This window comes from Opisthorchis viverrini (genome assembly GCF_000715545.1).
Source record: "Opisthorchis viverrini unplaced genomic scaffold opera_v5_44, whole genome shotgun sequence".
Taxonomy (NCBI): domain Eukaryota; kingdom Metazoa; phylum Platyhelminthes; class Trematoda; order Opisthorchiida; family Opisthorchiidae; genus Opisthorchis; species Opisthorchis viverrini.
Window position 1 is genome coordinate 653,607 of NW_008751700.1, and position 17,258 is coordinate 670,864.

General features: G+C 45.4%; 1 protein-coding gene across 1 annotated transcript in view; it reads right to left on the reverse strand.

Annotated features, from left to right (window-relative positions):
• Nucleotides 1-1,331: 1,331 nt before the first annotated feature.
• The window catches only part of T265_03194 (hypothetical protein), a gene marked incomplete at both ends in the record, with an annotated part of 22,839 nt that continues 6,912 nt past the window's right edge, over nt 1,332-17,258 (reverse strand). Inside the window, 7 exons of the mRNA XM_009167613.1 lie at nt 1,332-1,734; nt 5,674-5,986; nt 7,274-7,569; nt 7,848-8,048; nt 10,956-11,306; nt 14,021-14,323; nt 14,378-14,499. Coding sequence (XP_009165877.1) covers nt 1,456-1,734; nt 5,674-5,986; nt 7,274-7,569; nt 7,848-8,048; nt 10,956-11,306; nt 14,021-14,323; nt 14,378-14,499 — 1,865 coding nt within the window. The remainder of the gene's footprint in view (nt 1,735-5,673; nt 5,987-7,273; nt 7,570-7,847; nt 8,049-10,955; nt 11,307-14,020; nt 14,324-14,377; nt 14,500-17,258) is intronic.

The window sequence follows — 17,258 nt, forward strand, 5'->3', positions numbered from 1 at the left end:
AGGATTGTTGGTATTAGTTACACTTCGCATCCACCAGAAGCGCAAAAGGCCATAGCACGTGCGTTGTGGTGTACGGAAACCGAATGTCATTTAACGGTGAAAATTTGGTGACCCTACGCCGGAAGAAAGTCGAATTATTCGTGAGAAATGGATTGGGCTTCACAGTACTTTGCCGTGCGAGGAAATCTCTAGCTGATTCGTTTACTGGACGCTGAACCTCCTCTCCCACCGATGGACATCAGCCATTTTTAAAAGAACAAGGATCGAATGTCTCGACTGATGCACTCAAAGGCTCCAAGGCTACAAACGGCTCCTCAAATTTCAAGAGAAGTTCATGAAATTCACAGTTAGCGAATAAGTGTTGACTGGTAGAATGGTATGCACCGCTTACTACAAACAGGTAAGGAAAAAGGAGCCCAGTTAACTCCCGATTTTTACTCACTGCAACGTGTAGACTTGCGTTCCATGTGGGGAGATGCTGCAATAGGAACCGTACGTTCTGGGCGAAGGAGTGGCTTCGCTACAAATATCATCAAAACATTATCCGTGGTTGAGTGCACAAAGTTAAGCTTTAAATGCGTCTTTAGGTTGTGGTGTACAATGTTCGATTACTCGTTATAGAAAGCTCTAACATGAAAATTAAATATAACCGACGAAATGATTTGTTTTCTGTCTGGGACACATCAAACAAGTTGAGGTCTGCTAACGCTATTTCCGCGCGAAAAAAATCAGAATATCTGTTTAATACTGCCACTATGCTGAACATAGTAGTCAGGTGGAACAGATCCAAACAGGAAAAAATGCCATACCCACTCATGCATGCTGGTTTGTACAGACGGAAACAGCTGCATACTGCACCTCAGTGCCAGTTTACCGCAAGAATATCATACGTGTGATGTTCTGAAACATCACATCCGTATGTAGACAGCCACGAACAAACTTGACTACGTCCGGAAGTCTCTACAAGGCTTGCGCTGTCACGTTTGTCTAGTTGCAACCGGTTCGTTTGCTTCCCACAGTAGTGATGTGACCCTTTCTGTCCACAAAGATTCTGTCTTGAGTATGGTGGCACGTTTTAGAGAGGGACGAGTTATGTAATGCAATGGGCGCTCACAGCCTTAGGTCGCATTATAAGGATTTATCCCACGCTGGGAAGGGGTAAAGTATTAGTTGGGATTGTTGACGTGACTAGAGCTATTGACATGCCAAGTTATTCACAAACTCCCAGGAATGGAGCATGCCGATTGCGTCATACGACCAATGAACTCAACAATCACAGTGTTGACCAAGGTCTGCCCTCTCAGAAACTGAAAATTGTCCATATAAGTCACCACGGATATTTTTAAAAGAGACGAACAGACAGATGCAGAGCAAATCACAGGAGTTCAGCAATCGGCAAGTCAAGGTGAATGTCACGTGCAAACACATGGGGAGCGCAGAAGTAACAGACAGGCATCAGGAATGTGATGGACCTTCATCCGCACCGGATCCTGAGCCCCAAAGCCATCCGCGTACGAGACCGGACAATCCAGAAGTACCTTTGGACATGCCGGTGCTTGTTTTTTCCGTTAGTGAAGGGAAGTTGATATGATTAAGAGCCAAGTCGAAAAATATCGGCTTGACGGGAACGGGCTCGAAATGTGGAGGGAGTTGGACGAACGGATAGGGTTGAGTAGTAAATGACTTTTCCACGACGTTGCATTCGACATAGTGATCCAAGCGATCTAGAAGAACCTAAAACAAAGACAAGACAAAGGCACCGATTGGCATCAATACGGTTTCTCGGTGATGATTCATAGTCCTATGTTTTCGGGACCGATCAAACAGCAAGAGTAACAATTGGTCTATTGGCTCCAGACCATGACAGAAATTCCGGGAGCGCAGCGCAGCACAGACCAATCCGACTTCCTCTGATGACATCGACAATTGAAAAAAAAATATAAATTCCACCTCGTAACATTGCGAAAATCCGTCAATTTGGTAATAAGGGAAATTCTCCTTGAGTCTAAACACCGGAAAAATATGAAATATGTTGCGATTAAACATCTGTTTCAAAAGCCCAGAATGATCGCTGCTGAAGAAACCCGATTTAACATTAGCAGATGCATACGAGAGTATGATCACATCTGGAAATCCGGTAGCTAGCGACCTGCCTTCAATGGGCAGTTGGTGAAGAAACGCTGGCTGAAGAATTGTACTTCTCAGTCCATGAAGCAGTAATTTAAGCTTAGCTCCGATAGTCATCACATGGAATTCAAACTTCTGAAACTTTTTTAACCTTTCAAAGCAAACCACCTTGGGAAATACGTGGAACTGTCCTAAGCGTAAAAGTCCTACAAGAACTTCTACGATTATTTAATTTACAAACCATTGTCATGTACAGCCAACGATGCTAGCAGGAAAAGGTGAAAAAGGGCCATATGATCTGGCAGCGGTTTTGGGTCACTCGCTCAAGCACTGAGTTCCACTCGGAATTCACAAGTAAACACATTTGAATACCCACAGATTACAGAGCTCGAAGATTTAATCCAAATATGATGGTCGGCAAGCAGATGTTCTCGAGTTCTCGGACTGATAAAGACAGGTTACACAAAGCCACAGAGATGTCAACCAACATTTGTCAGTTGCTTCCACTACATTTTAAGCATCTCTCGCCTCAAAAAGCCACGGTCATCAGAATAGGTATGATAATTACAAAGATATTACCGGCCACGTCGACCAGCATCCAGAGGATTATAGGAACTATTTCGCCTTAGTATTAAAACATCTTCTCACGTCTGTAGACGAGCTCATATTACATAATTCCTGCTAATGACATTTGTCCTTTTTCAGTTAAGGAAATAGTGCAAACCTATTTCAGATTGCGGTCGTTCACACGGTCTTCAGAAAACTGATATTATTTTGTAACCACTTTACACGTATTTCACTTGGTTGGTTTATGGTACATTCGACTCCCCATTATTTTGATTGCCCTCCACAAAAACTCACGAGGTTAGCTTCACCTTCCACCGTTACATTCGTCTTGATTAATTTCTGCTGTGTCAATGGCTCAAGGGTAGGGGTCTCACGCGTTCTGACGACTTCCTTCATAAGAACACTGTCGAATTATGCAGTACTAGGATCAACCACGTGACATATAGTTGTGGATAGTCCCACCCTCATTTCCCTGTTCACATGATGTCTGATGTCAGTCAAATCAAGTTTGCACATGAATCAACCATAGATTTATACAATCGGTGACGACAGTACATAGTCGCTAGGTTATCATGAATGACTGTGATTCTGTGTGTAATATATACTGTTTGCACAAATCGGTTCCCATTTTACTCAGTGCGCATCAGTCCCCCGTATAATCAGTTCGGCACAAACATGTTTTCATAATTAACTCTTCTAGATAAGCTAGGGACACCGAACTGATCCGGGGTGCGGTCCATCAAAGCTCAAACTGCTCCAATAGAGTCCAAGGCTTTGTAGGACATGGCAGTTAAGTGCCGCTATCTGCCAAAAATGAAGCTAGGGTAAATAAAAACTACCCTTGATCCTAACTGAGTTGGACTTCAAACTGAGCTCTTTGACCAAGGCCGATATCGTCGGATACTATAGTCGTATGTGTCTAGTTCTGTTACCAAGCGTTAGATGAAGTGTAACAGCATGTGTGCTTCAAGAGTGACAGAAGCAACGTCCGAGAGACTTACAGCATACGGTCGAAAATATGCATAAGCCTCTAAGGAGATACTAAAAGAACATATCTGCGCGGGTTGTACGACATTTTCAGCACTTTTAAACAGCACATCGTCCCACAGATGGCAAAGGATTTACTGACGAGAAGTTCCATCCGGAGAGCGAGAACGAACGGAACTGTTCGTGGCATGACAGTCGGAAACCGTAAAAAGAGTTAAACGAAAAGGACCACATTAGTTGATAAAAAAGCCAGAGAGCTCCACAGGAAGCGATGACGAACACGCTCAAAAACTACCTTGTAACCTGAATACATGACGGTTGAGCTAGAGACCTAATATCCTGGGTTAAATGTCTATTATGCATTCGGTTGACTTAACAAAAGTACGGAGAAGTCGCATGGTAGACACATGAGTGACCAAATTATATCCCTGGTGGCTGTTCTCAATAAGCTAAGGCCAAAAATAGAACATACAGCTCAAGCATCAATGCAGCGTGCTGTATATGCTGTAAATCTATTGCCCAAAGCCCCATATGCTAAAGGAACGTAGGCCTTGTGGGGTTTCGCGTGGATGTTGAGTATCACATCTGCAGTCCGATTCGGATTGCTCTCTAGTTAAGTTATAGATTCGTCCGTAACCAAAAGCAACGTCTTTCCAACTATTTGCCACTGTCATCAGACTTCAGCCGACTCAGATCTCTGGGTTCCTCGCCTCATGAAATTACCATATTAAACACTTAGGACAAGGGACAATCGTCACCGTTGGTTGCACACGAGTTCCACAAGAATGGATATGTTTCACACGGACTGCGGGAACTTCGGCCGAGTTGTCAATATGATTGGGAATTCTAGATTCCCCATCAGCTTCACAAGTAAGCAAGGTATTTTGGGCGCAGTATTTGTCACGTCTCCAAATAATCTTATTCCAGCAGATTCCTTGTACACTATTCAAAAGAGGACCGAACTTTTCGTATGTTGCGGCCCTCATGTCTTGCTTGTTCTGAGTAGTCCAGTAGCGCGATACAATAACCTGTAAAAGCGGATGATCGGATGAAATATAGACGCAGGGAGCATGAAATTCGCAAAACCACTCAACGAACGTGGGCGGAACGTCTTAAGATTGTGCGAGGACGGGTTTGTGTCGTAAAAAACATCCGATGACATAATAATTTCAACGATAGATCACTGATGCCGTGCACTACCAGCGACTAAATTACGCCATGCATTACTGCCTTATTGCTTAGTTATGTAACTGTTACTATGGTTGTGCCAGAGATAAGAATGGCTAACAATTCGGATTGGATTTTCTACATGGTCTGGGTTGAGGCTACATAGTTGTTTCAAATTCTTCAGTCGATTGCTTCTGCGATGAATTGATGTGCGACAAACTGACTGTTCGATGAATGGACCGTGTGGGAATTGATATGCAATGCAACGGTTGTGCGATAGCTCATTANNNNACGGTTGTGCGAATAGCTCATTATGCGAGCGGTTCACACGCAATGGACTAACCGTAAGCCAAAGTTAGCCGCAGTTGGCTTTACATGTATTTTCTTTCTATGATGCCGAAAGGTCATATCGGAGCGTCACCTCCTCAAATAGATGCACTAGGGATCCGGTTTGAGTGAGGAAACCGATACATCTCTGGTCTATCAGCCTACAGTCGCTGGCCTATGCTGGTGTAGTGGCCACAAAGGAATTCGACAACGTCACAGCCACTCGTACGACACATCACACTAACCCGTGAGGTTTCGGGGACGAAAGATGAGGGTGTTGTTATAAAGGGTGATGGTATAGCGGGCCAGGATATGCGAACAACCCATATGTACACAGCCGTACACATTTGAAAAGGAGCGTAATTTATCGAACGCTGGATTTGGTAATGATTTAACGCCTCAGAACCAAAGTCCAGAACAGAGCTATATAGTAGTAGAGTAAGATGCTAACATTAGGCGGTAAGACTAAGTGAAAGTACGACAAAACTGTGCGCATACCTTTTGGCTCAATTTGTTCTCCGACTCTGAAGTATCGAACGGTCGATCACCGGAATCCGACAGATCGAGCATGTAGACTGCGCGACAAGTCAGATCCTCAGCCTCAGTTTGCGTGATCAAGGAAGTGAGTTCGGTAATCAGTTGATCACAGGGTGGACCGGGACTAGCGGCAGATTCGTCATCAGTCCATGAGGCAGTAGTGGGAGAGAGGGCTTGCAAAGCCTCCTCCGCGTGCCGTCTTGACCGTTGCAACAGTGCCGAGCACTCAGCGAAACGCTTGCCGTGGATGTAGGTGAAAGCTAGGTAGTAGCACCTGGAAAGAAAACAACAATGAAATCGCGAAAAAATAGGTTGTGTTTCCTGAATCGGAACTTCTTGGCACCCATACCAGAGGAAATGCCACAAACATAACAATACAAAAGAAAGTCCTTCAAACCGAGTAAGTTTATCTCTATAAAATACTCATAGTGCACCATTTACTTCACGCAAGTGACTTAACTCGCATGGGTCATTCTTGTTCCGGATAGGGTGTCCGGGAAGTAAAAAACTCAAAATCGTCGAAGGGATTCAGTGTATACTACTACTTGACTGCGTGATATTTTTCACAGACTAATTTTTTTCTTTCTGATTCTGTCGAACGACAAAGATCTTCCATTGTTTCAAGATGACTCATATCATCTTCAGTCACGTTAGATTTGATAAGCGACTGAATCTCCACACTTCTTCACTAATAAGTCCACCCACAATTTTTATAAAACCCAGCGAGCTGCACGGGATTAGAACTAACCAATACGATGAAAGCCCTATCCACAGTAACCGCCTGTGTTGGGTCAGTGGATTTCTTGACTCAATGGTCAACTAGCCATCATTCCGACTTTGCCTCATTAATGATGGTTTTTTCTATTGCCCATATCACAATCAATAGTTCGAATTCCGAGCACTCAGACTGTGGGGCCTTACGTTTGCAGCGCACACCAGACAACACTGGATCAGAATACAAGACAGGTGTGTGTAGAATAACCGATGTTTCGAATAGCGACTGGAACAGTGGGTCCGACAGACTACCGAGCTGCTCTAGTCGTAAGTTTCGTTCTACCATTGTTCCAGTTACTTATGAGTAGGCCAAACAATGATAGAAGTATTTACACACAACACACTTGAGTGCCTGAGAACATCATAAACGAGAGACTCAACTGGGTTCCAGGTGAGTCTCTCGAACCAAATTAGTTTGGAAATGAGTGTATATTCGCTACACTTGAGTGGCCTTACACGAACAGTCGGTAACAGGTACAAGTCACAAACTTCACAGCAGCTGCAGAAAAACAAAGAAAAATAAAGCTCGCTGATGAGCTTAGAACTGGAAAACGAACTTGTCTCCCACATGTATGAGAAGATACGCAAGAAATAGAAATCAGAGTTATGGGGCAAGTTCTATGTCCCTCCACCTCCAAAGAATTAATAAAATCATCATCATCATCATCATCGATAGCATGACATTAGTGTTCAACACTGATGCTTCACTGCCGTAATGGAATAAAGACGGGATAAACCCAATGGCGAACAGGATTAAGAAAGAGAGAATTCGCCATAAAAAACTCACCGGTAGCTGCGATAGGCAACTATTTTCGCCTGGAGCAATGCCTTAAGACCCATACGCTCCTGCACCGCTCCAGGAAGACCTATCAGTTCTTGTAAATTCTGAACCAGTGTGTCGTACAGCCTGGAGAGTTCTTGTGGCTTCGGAAAGGAACTTGTCCCAAGTCCATCCTTCACGTGCCCAGCAGCTTCGAGACCATCAGCGGAAAGTGCCCCTTTGATATGCAACAACGTACGTTCAATCGTTTTCGAAATTTTTAGATATTGCAGGTAGGCATAGAGAACTTGGAGACGGGAGACCTAAGGGAGCAGGGGGACGGCGGATTATACAACGTTCACGGTAATCAATAAGAAACTCTGACGTCATTATGTTGAATTTATACCAAAAGGACTTTTCCCATCAGGTTTACCTGATCAACTAATGCTACCGGCAAAAAAATACTCAACATAATTTGGAGAAACCCGAGAGTAGACCTAGAAAATATTCAGATTAACAAAGCCCTTGTCTTACCCCATTGTGCAATCTATTAAAAATGAACTACTGGTTGACCATGGGACTCGAGTAAAGAAAAACCTACTTTGTCGGTGGAGCTGGATGCAGCAACTGCGGCAGCCATCTTCTTGTCTGCACCGGCTGCAACTGCCCCTTCCGTGGACAGTGTAGCACGAATTTCATCTCTGACCGCACCGATAGCATCAACACAGGCTTTCAAAACAGATTCGTAGACGGACAGCTTCGTATTGTGATTATCCATTCCTAGAAGCTCCTGATCCGAATCCTACGCGTAGAAAAATGCAGTGAAGTGGCGCAAAAACGAACATACGTTAGGCAAATGGCACAGGAATTTACATCTCTTTACAACCCAGTCTGAGAAGTAACGTGAGAGCTATCTGAATAATCTGAAAACTTGAAGTGGATGATACAGCTGACTAGCTTGCTCACGTGCCGGACAGACTTGGCAGAAGCAACAGTCAGGTAAACTACAGTCCTAAAATTTATCGAAGGAACACAGGCTACTGACACATTTCGGCTGCTGAAGAGGGTATTGGAAAGTGTGAAACATTTTATGATCAACCGTCGACTTGCATATAAAATCACCTATGTCGTCACCGGCGGTGGGTGGGTGGGACCGTTGAAGAGAACCTGAAACTAGAAACCAAAGAATCATATGTCCTCTTCCTGTGGTCGAATGTTTTGGGATCTAACCCCATCTCTGATGAAAGATGCGATCAAACTGGCCAGATCCAGCGCAAGGACTATTCAAAATATTCTGACGATGTACCAGTAGTCAGAAGACTGCCTGGTTGTTCAGGCCATATCTCACGTCGAATTGACATTTAATTCGTTATGCCAGTGACAGAACGCGCTGTGAGATTCATGCTTTCTACAAAATATTTTTAACGGCCAAACATTACATCAGATAACATGGGTTTCAGGGAGGTATGTGCCGAAAACAGTCAAGTCGATAAAGAATAGAAACAGACATACAATCCAGCCAAGGTAACTGAATATAAAATCTTCTTCTTTCGATCGATAACGCCAACGGCTAGAAAGATTGAGCCTCTTCAAAAGTCCCGCAAAGAAGTCGGAAGACACGCAGTCAACAAAAAAAGATGCTGAAACGTATCTGATCCATCTACGTCCGAATAGGATGAATGGTCCCGAATAACTGAGACTCTCGGGAGCCTGTTAACCATGACGAAACGTTGGCACTCGTTCGCACATTCCTATATTGAGGTGAAAACTTCTGAGTTGTTCCCGAGAGCTCGCCACTTCGATTAAAGCACTGTACCTTTCGTGCTTAGAGATAGGTACTTAAGTTTTCGTCATTTTCTGCCAACTGTGGTTTATAGCAAACACTTCAAATTGCATTTCAATCGGTCGAGTAAATTAGCTCAATCATTATAGTGTCAGTCCCAAAGGTGCCGTGGAGGGCGGGGAATGGAAGCCACCAAACCTGCATAAAGATTATTAGTTGGTTCTACCAAACCTATTCGACTACATACCGGTTTATGGGAGAAGGGTTTAACAGATGTGATTGTCTGGTCAGAGGGCATTTTCACATGTTCTACAAGATATCTAGTACCCAAATTAGCTCTCTCGAAACACCAGTGTGAATCAGACACCTGAGGGAATGAATCATCCATTGACTTATCAACAGAAAATGAGAAACCGTGAAGTGGATCGGTTTCAAACTTCAATTAAACTTACTGCACGAAAATACACAAAATGCTTTAAATAAAAGGGTGTCTAAACAGTTTTAGAAATCACATTTTCAGAACTCATAAGAAAGCCAGCTTATTTTGGACGATGGCAGCAATACAGTGCCTGAAAAATGTTCCACAATGTCTTGAATAATGAAGATCTAACGAAGTGGATATTGACAACAAGTGCAAGCTCCGACAGTTTCATTAGTTATATCAATAGTTATATCATATCATATATATATGCATATATCATACATATATATATATATATAGTTAAAATAGCCCCACGAAGTTACGCCCAAGAAACACTGTCGCTTCTGGTTAAGGAGCAGAAGAAATGTTAGATTCGTTTGATACTGTGCTCTCCCAGCAGAAATATGGTTATTGCATGCACGATTTCAGTTTGTTGTCATAAACTGTTGCGTTAAGTTTGTGTATCCACTTTTCGAAAATGAGCATTGTGTAGACATCTCAAATGGTACTTCCTGCCAAAAAAGCCTGCGAATCTTAGATCGATGGATTTGCGGCGTTAAACCGCCTCACACGACCTGGTATTCTTGCCTCGTTATACATATATATATATATAGAGAGAGAGAGAGAGAAAGAAAGAGAATAACGGACTCTATCCTGATACTACAAATTTCGGAATGTGGCTCACTCTATACTCAGGAATTCAAAGTTGCAACGTATAAAATCTAGATTCTATGTACCAACGGATCTGTATCCCGATGCACGTCATGTATTGTTTCTCTTTGGCCTGTTGTCTACGATATCTACGTCACACACAATATGTACCTTCACTAATGTAAGACACATGTTCGAAAGGGAGCAGACTGTCACCTCTCTCATCTACCAGCTCAAACTCGACTGTTCTTTCCCATCTCAAACATGCCAGCTCTGGGTTCGACAGCGGAAAAAATGAGAAACTACTTCAAGCCAAACATCAAGAGTGTGGTACTTGTGGTGACAACATACCGCTTATCAACTGGTTCTTCTACGGTACAAGCGGCAACATCCTCAGCAGGCGTGGGCACTTGTGGAAAAATAAACCAATTTAAAAAAACGAAATATTGGACGTCACTGAACGATATCTTAGCTGCACACCCGCTCATAAGCGGTTTGAAACGGGGCAATAAACCTGACCCTTGTAGGAGCTGGTTCAAGCCTTAGTAACAAGGGATGGATACAAAGGTTACGCTAGTAGCCTTAAGAAATCTCTGTGGATGATGTCATGATCGATGAAGATACCTTCGCAGTGGACATCAAGAAAGCTGTAAATAATCGCTCGCACGAACTAATAGTGAGAAGTCTGTAAGGTGAAAACCTGCAGGGCAAGAAAGTCATGGTTTTCCTTCATTTTTCAGTCCAAATTGTTCGCACCCAAAACTTATGAAGTGGTCGTTCCAGTGTAGGGCTTCCCTATGAACAACTGACAACAAAGTCATAGTAAAATCGGGGGGGGTGGGGGGTGAACGTACCTTCACTGTTAGAATCGCCATTTTGGCTTTTTCTAGTTTCACTGGAATCGTCATTCCTAGCCACTCTACTTCAGTCACCTGACCTGCTTGGCTTGCTCGCGCCTGACTCAGCAATTGATCAAGCTGCAACTCTGCCAACCCACCAGTCTCCGTAGTAGTTTGGGCACGCATGCGTTGCAAGTCCGTTGCTGCCGACTTATCACCAATATTATAAGCACAATAGTGAATTTGGGGTAGAATGTCATCAACCCGGGAACTGTACACACCACGATTGTCCTCCTCGATGGTCTGCATCAGACCTGCATAAATAGCCTGTGTGGCCTCAAGAAATTCCTTGGCTTTCATCCAGTCCTTGAAAAAAAAACATAAATCAGTTAGGCTATCAAAAAGAGACGTCTATAATCAATTGTGCAATAGATGGCCACATGCAGTAAACAATACACAAGCTAGCAACCATGTTCTGATCACTGAAGGTATTAATCCAGCCCAGTACATAGTCAAACAGAAGATTCATGCACTGGAAATCACAGTGCTATAATCCGTGACATTAGTGTTATGTATGTATGTGTTGTATCGGAACGGGTACAATCAACAACTATATGCGACCTGAGAACGAGCTACGGCACGAGCCCAACCACTTCTAGTGCAGAGAGAGAAGGCTGGACCTCTAGAGAAGGGCTTTTGCTGCTTCAATCAAAGGCGAAGTGCAGCGGGAGCGCCGTCGAATATATTTCTTGAGTGACCTTGGGGAACAATAAATTCGCTAGCGCACACAAAGTTCAACTGGCCAATAGAAAAGAGGCACGATCTTTCTGGATTGAGGCGCAACATGGTTGAAAAGGGCGCGAAATTTAAAAGTTGAAATTTTTAGAGAGTAAAATTGGCAATAACTCGAAAAATAAACGGTTTCTGATATCCCCAACACTCTCCCTTGGGGAAAATTCAGCAACGGGCCTTTCTGGGTTTCATTTGGAAAGCGGTCGTTTGGCGTCAACGGCGATCTGTCCATCTTCTTGGAAGAAGATTCGGTTCACTGGTTGAAACCCTGTGTCACCGGCCGCGTTGCATCAGGTGTGATCGCCATGAGTTGAAACATGTCAAGGAGAACGTCGAGCGGAAGGTCGTTGTGGTGCGCTGGTGGCTCCGAGAGATGGCATGAACGCAGTGGATTCTTGAGTCGCGTCCAAATATCTGGGCCAACAGAGACGTCATACATTACGCTCCAGCGCTTCCGCAAGACGTGTCCTTGGGTTCGTGCCTTGGTCGATAGTCCAGCGCAAAAACAATTGCATCCAGGTCAAGTTGGGCGGCTTGGTGTTCACGGTGGGCCGGGAACGAGCTGTTGGTGTCGGAGACATGACAGAATTGATAGTTCACAATTTTCAGTCCACGAGAGCTTCAGCAGGTGATTTCCGGTCCTCCAAAGAGTTATTTGGAGTGGTCCGATAGACAAGAAGAAATATCTGAAAGACTTCGACGGATGTCCCCTCCCCTCGAGATTTGAGCAGGGCCCGCTTGAACGTACTGACAAAACGTTCTGCCCGACGGTTTGACTGTGAGTGGTACGGTGGCGAGTGATGGCGTTTCTCCGGCAGAACTCTTGGAAGCAGCTGGAGCTGACCTGTGATCCATTGTCCGATACTTAAGTCTCCGGCAGGTCGTGCTGGCTGAATAGCTGAGACAGGGCTCGTGGTGTTGGGTGCCGTTGGCTAGGCACAACTTCTGGCCACTTGGAGAAGGCGTCAACCAGATGGGGCATGTTACACCATCAATAGGGCCAATGTAGTCGACATGCATCCGGGACCAGGGGCGCTCGGGTCGGGCCAGTAAGCGTAACTACAAACGATTGATTTCATCCGGTTTATTCAAAGATACCCCGGATGAAACCGCGTCAGGACCTGAAGGCGTGGCATCACCACACGTTCTCCAAACATGAGGCAGTCGCCAACAATAGACTAGAAATCCCGACGATGGTAAAGAGGTTGGAGATCGTCGTCCGGGGATTTTGTCGGCCAGTGTCCTGAGGAAATGGATCGCCTGTTGAACAGTTGCATGGGGGGTGAGCACGAATTAGCTGACCGGAAGGTCCGTGGTTCGAACCCGACCTCTGCCTCTCAACTTCCCTTGTCCAGGTTTGGGCAACCTGGCAGTATCCCAGCCCTCGTGCAACCTTCGGGTGGCATGGCAACTAGGCACCGAAAGGGGGCTACACCTGAACAATCCGGTTCGATAGTCGCATCAGCCGAAGTTTCGCGCTAGATATCCGGTACAGTCACTGGTAACGCACGGACTGCTTCGAGCAGCAGCTGGCTGGCGTGGTCATCAATGGACAAGGCAGCGACAACGGAATCCCCTTCTGGGGCAGTATGATTGATCAGTCATGAGAGTGCATCCGTTCGGGCGTAAATTTCCGTACGTCGATACTGGATTTCGAAGTCTAGCCGAGCAAGGTGAGAGCCCACCGTTGAAACCAGAGATGATAGTGTCCATCATCTGCCGGAAGATCACAGGGGTCGTCATAACCCCAAATGGTAGACATTTGTACTCGTACAGGCCTCGATGCATGTTGATGGTCAGCAGAGATCGGGAGTCCGGCGAAATCTCGATCTGCAAATATGCCCACCCCAAATAATAACGATAAAACACGTCCCCCGGAAAGATACTTTGGACGGGATTCACCCAGCAGAGGAAAACCGCTTACCAACTTTTCGGAAGGGAAGACACAAAAAGAGTTGTGGGTAGCACTTTCTAAAAGGTTCAAGCAAAATGACTTGAGTACAGAATCTAAAAAAACAGCGAACCAGACTCGGTGTTGAATAGAGTAGGTGAAAAGCAAGACCGATTCAATCGACAAAGTGGACAGTACTCTCACCTTTCATCTTTCACTAGCCGCAACAAAAGAACAGAACACGACCATGTTGGTGAAAATCCATTTCACATAAAATGAATCACGAGATCTACGATTACCGGAGTTGCTGGGCTGACCATTGTAATAAATAGGAACAATTATTCAAGGTAGAAATCTATAATACATAAAAACGCTCCACGACCTCCAAAGTACAAACCTGCAGTTCGAACGCAAGCACGCCGTGGATCCACTGAATGTAAGCTTGCAATTCCAGTTTGGTTTGAGCGTCTAACATTGGCAACTCCGTAGCCAGCTCGGACAGTTGATTTCCTCGAAGTACCGCTTTCCGCAAACGTGATATCATTTGAAAACGTTTTCGGAACTCAGTGTTGGAGTCGGCCTTCAGTTGCATCGCATAGGCCCACGATCGTTCGATCTCAAAAACTTTTAGAAGAAGGAACCGTGGGTCGGTGACCATATCCGATGTGAGCTTCTTGGGCAGCACTTTCGACCGGTTACCCTACAGAATAAGTAAGGTGGCCGAGAGATACGAAGCCGTAAAAAACATGCATACCTGTTGAAAGTGCAGCGATTTGCGCATTCGTCTCAGCTTCCTAGATACATATTGATGGTAACGCTGATAATCCCCATGCCGAAGACCATGCTGCTGCTGAGCCGCTTTCACGAGCGCCAATACTAAAGGAATTAGACAGAAAAAGGCGAAATACGAGTGTCACGCAAAGCAATAAGCGGATTAGAAACGCACTTCGCCAGATCAACTACGACTATAACGAGCCAGTCATATAAAGAAAAACATTCGAAATAAAAAAGCACGAAGGCCAGTCTCCATGGTTAATGGCTCAATTGGATAGATCGCGAATTTATTAGCCGGAAGATCCATGGTTCGAACCCGACCTCTGCCTCTCGACTTCCTCTGTCTAGGATTAAGCAACCTGGCAGTATCCCAGCCCTCGTGCAACTTTCGGGTGGCATGGCAGCTAGGCGCTGGAAGGGTGCTACAGCTGAACGATTCATTATATATGATTTTAGGTAAATTTCGTCACACTAGCCAGTATCAGTTGACTGCAGACAACCCATTCAGCTGTAACACCTTCCGGTGCCTAGCTGCCATGCTACCCGGAGGAAGCACGAGGGCTGGGATAGTGACATGTTGCCCAAGCCTAGACAGAACCATCGACACCTAGTGGGTCAAAAAACTGTATTGCTCAGAGAAAGCTGGCTGAATGATGGGGCATGAACTAAAAACGGCGTACCAAGGTAGTGCCCTTCGGTGCCTCGATTATTTCTTCATACGAACAAGTAGGGAGAGTTGTCCATTGAAGGCAGTATCAGTTGACTGCAGACAACCCATTCAGCTGTAACACCTTCCGGTGCCTAGCTGCCATGCTACCCGAAGGAAGCAAACAACTGTTCAGATTGTCTTGATTTTTAGAGGTGGCAAGCTAGCATCATGTCACATTCCTGTTTCACTCATTTCTTCTGCAATGACGATGTACCTTGAAGTGATAATGCAGCAGGCTGCTATACCCACAGCGCAGTTCAGAGCCTGAGGGCTCAGACTGAAGGACCTTTACCAATCTGCGAGAATGAAACCACTACACAAGATTCCAGAAGCGTCAGCAATAAAGAAAAGTCGGAAAACCAACGAAGAATCAGTTCTGCGCACCACATTTTGGCAAGAAGCTGACAGCTAGGAGGAAGCGGTAGTGAGGCATCGGTGTTGAACACGGATGTCATGTTGTCGATGATGATGATGACGCTAGGAGGAAAACCTTACCGAAGAGCGGCCCACTGAATCCTGAACAGAACTAATCGCTCCATCAAGTGTTCACAGACAACCAAATCAAAAGAAAAGCACAGCGGATAGTCTCAGGTGAACTGGGTGGTCCGGACAAATCTGTCCAACCAAGAGAAGCCATTCACACAGGGACTGAAAATCAGGAGAGGCCACCTTCGTAAAAATGTCGCATTACTATAGAGGAAAATGTCGGTAGCTCAAGTAGCTTAGATGGTCGTTCGTTTGTTCACTGAGCTTAACAATTTGATTGACATCATCAGTGCATTGCTAGGTCCGTAGCGCACCATCACGCTCCCTAACATTATTACCATGATCAGTATCAGCTGTAAAAACCGTATATTTGTCGTACGGTGGTCCTAACTGCCACATTTCCGTTCATTGGGGCGAGATGGCCCAAGTGGTTAGAGCGCGAATTTATTGACCGGAAGGTCCGTGGTTCGAATCCGACCTCTGCCACTCGACTTCCTCTGTCTAGGCTTGGGGAACCAGTCAGTATCCCAGCCCTCGTGCTTCCTTCGGGTGGCATGGCAGTTAGGCACCGAAAGGGTGCTACAGCTGAACGCTTAGGGGGTTGGGTAGGTAGCTGCGCGTTGAAGGGGAAAGCTGATATAATAGATGTGTAAACACAGAGTTGTCAGTGGGAATTTACGTGGGGACATTTGGGAGGGAGCTATGCATTGAAGGCAATAGCTTGGATGCATGAGCGCCACTGAGGGAACGACTGGGCCATGTCTGGGCAATCTGATTGCTGCCCAGCTCAGCGAACAAGCCAATGATCATCTACGCTACCTGAGCTACCAACATTTTCCTCTATAGAGAGCCACCTATGCTATGATCAGTTCATCTATCGTGGGTAACTTCTTTCAAAAGCAATTTGATGTACTTCATATCAATAACGAAGTCGAAGAGGAAAGATCAAAGAGAACAGTCCTATCTGACACCACTTGATGTGGTGGACTCAGGCGAGAGCTTCCCGTAGACCTTCAAACGGCCGCGCGAATTGGCGTACAGCGCATTAAGGATGGTCAAGAATTTATGGGGGACACACTTACTCCAGACTACCACAGTGTCTAATGGTCCACAGAGTCACAGGCGGCTTTCAGACCAAGAAACACAACCATTGTTGGCTGCTGGAATGTGTTACTGCTCCAGAAACTGTCAGAGGGTGAAGATATGATCTATGCATCGTCTTGCAGAACAATGCCCAGCCTGGTTTTCTCCCTGCGTTCAGTCAACCTTCGAAGGATTAGACCACAGAGCACTTTTGATACCACAGCCAATAGGCTGAAGAGACTGGACCTTATCGTGGTGTGGCCGTTTGTGCACCTCGGCGACCCATTGAGCTATACTGGGGGGTGTCCGCGCGACACTCACAGAGTCTTTCATACCAGGTTGGTCAATGGTTAGAGGTCTGACGAACACAGTCTCCTGGCCCTCCAGGTTGGGGGTTGGAACATGTGGCGACTTGTTCCGTAGAAATGGTAATGCATTTGCATTTCCCGCCAAACACCGCTGCCTTGCGGTTAGGCTTTTGAGCCAAAGGCTTTGGTTGAGGACCATAATCCTCCCCCTGTCTAGGTGTGGGCGCCCTGGCAGTATCCCAGCCCACGTACAACCATGAATAGCACATACACAA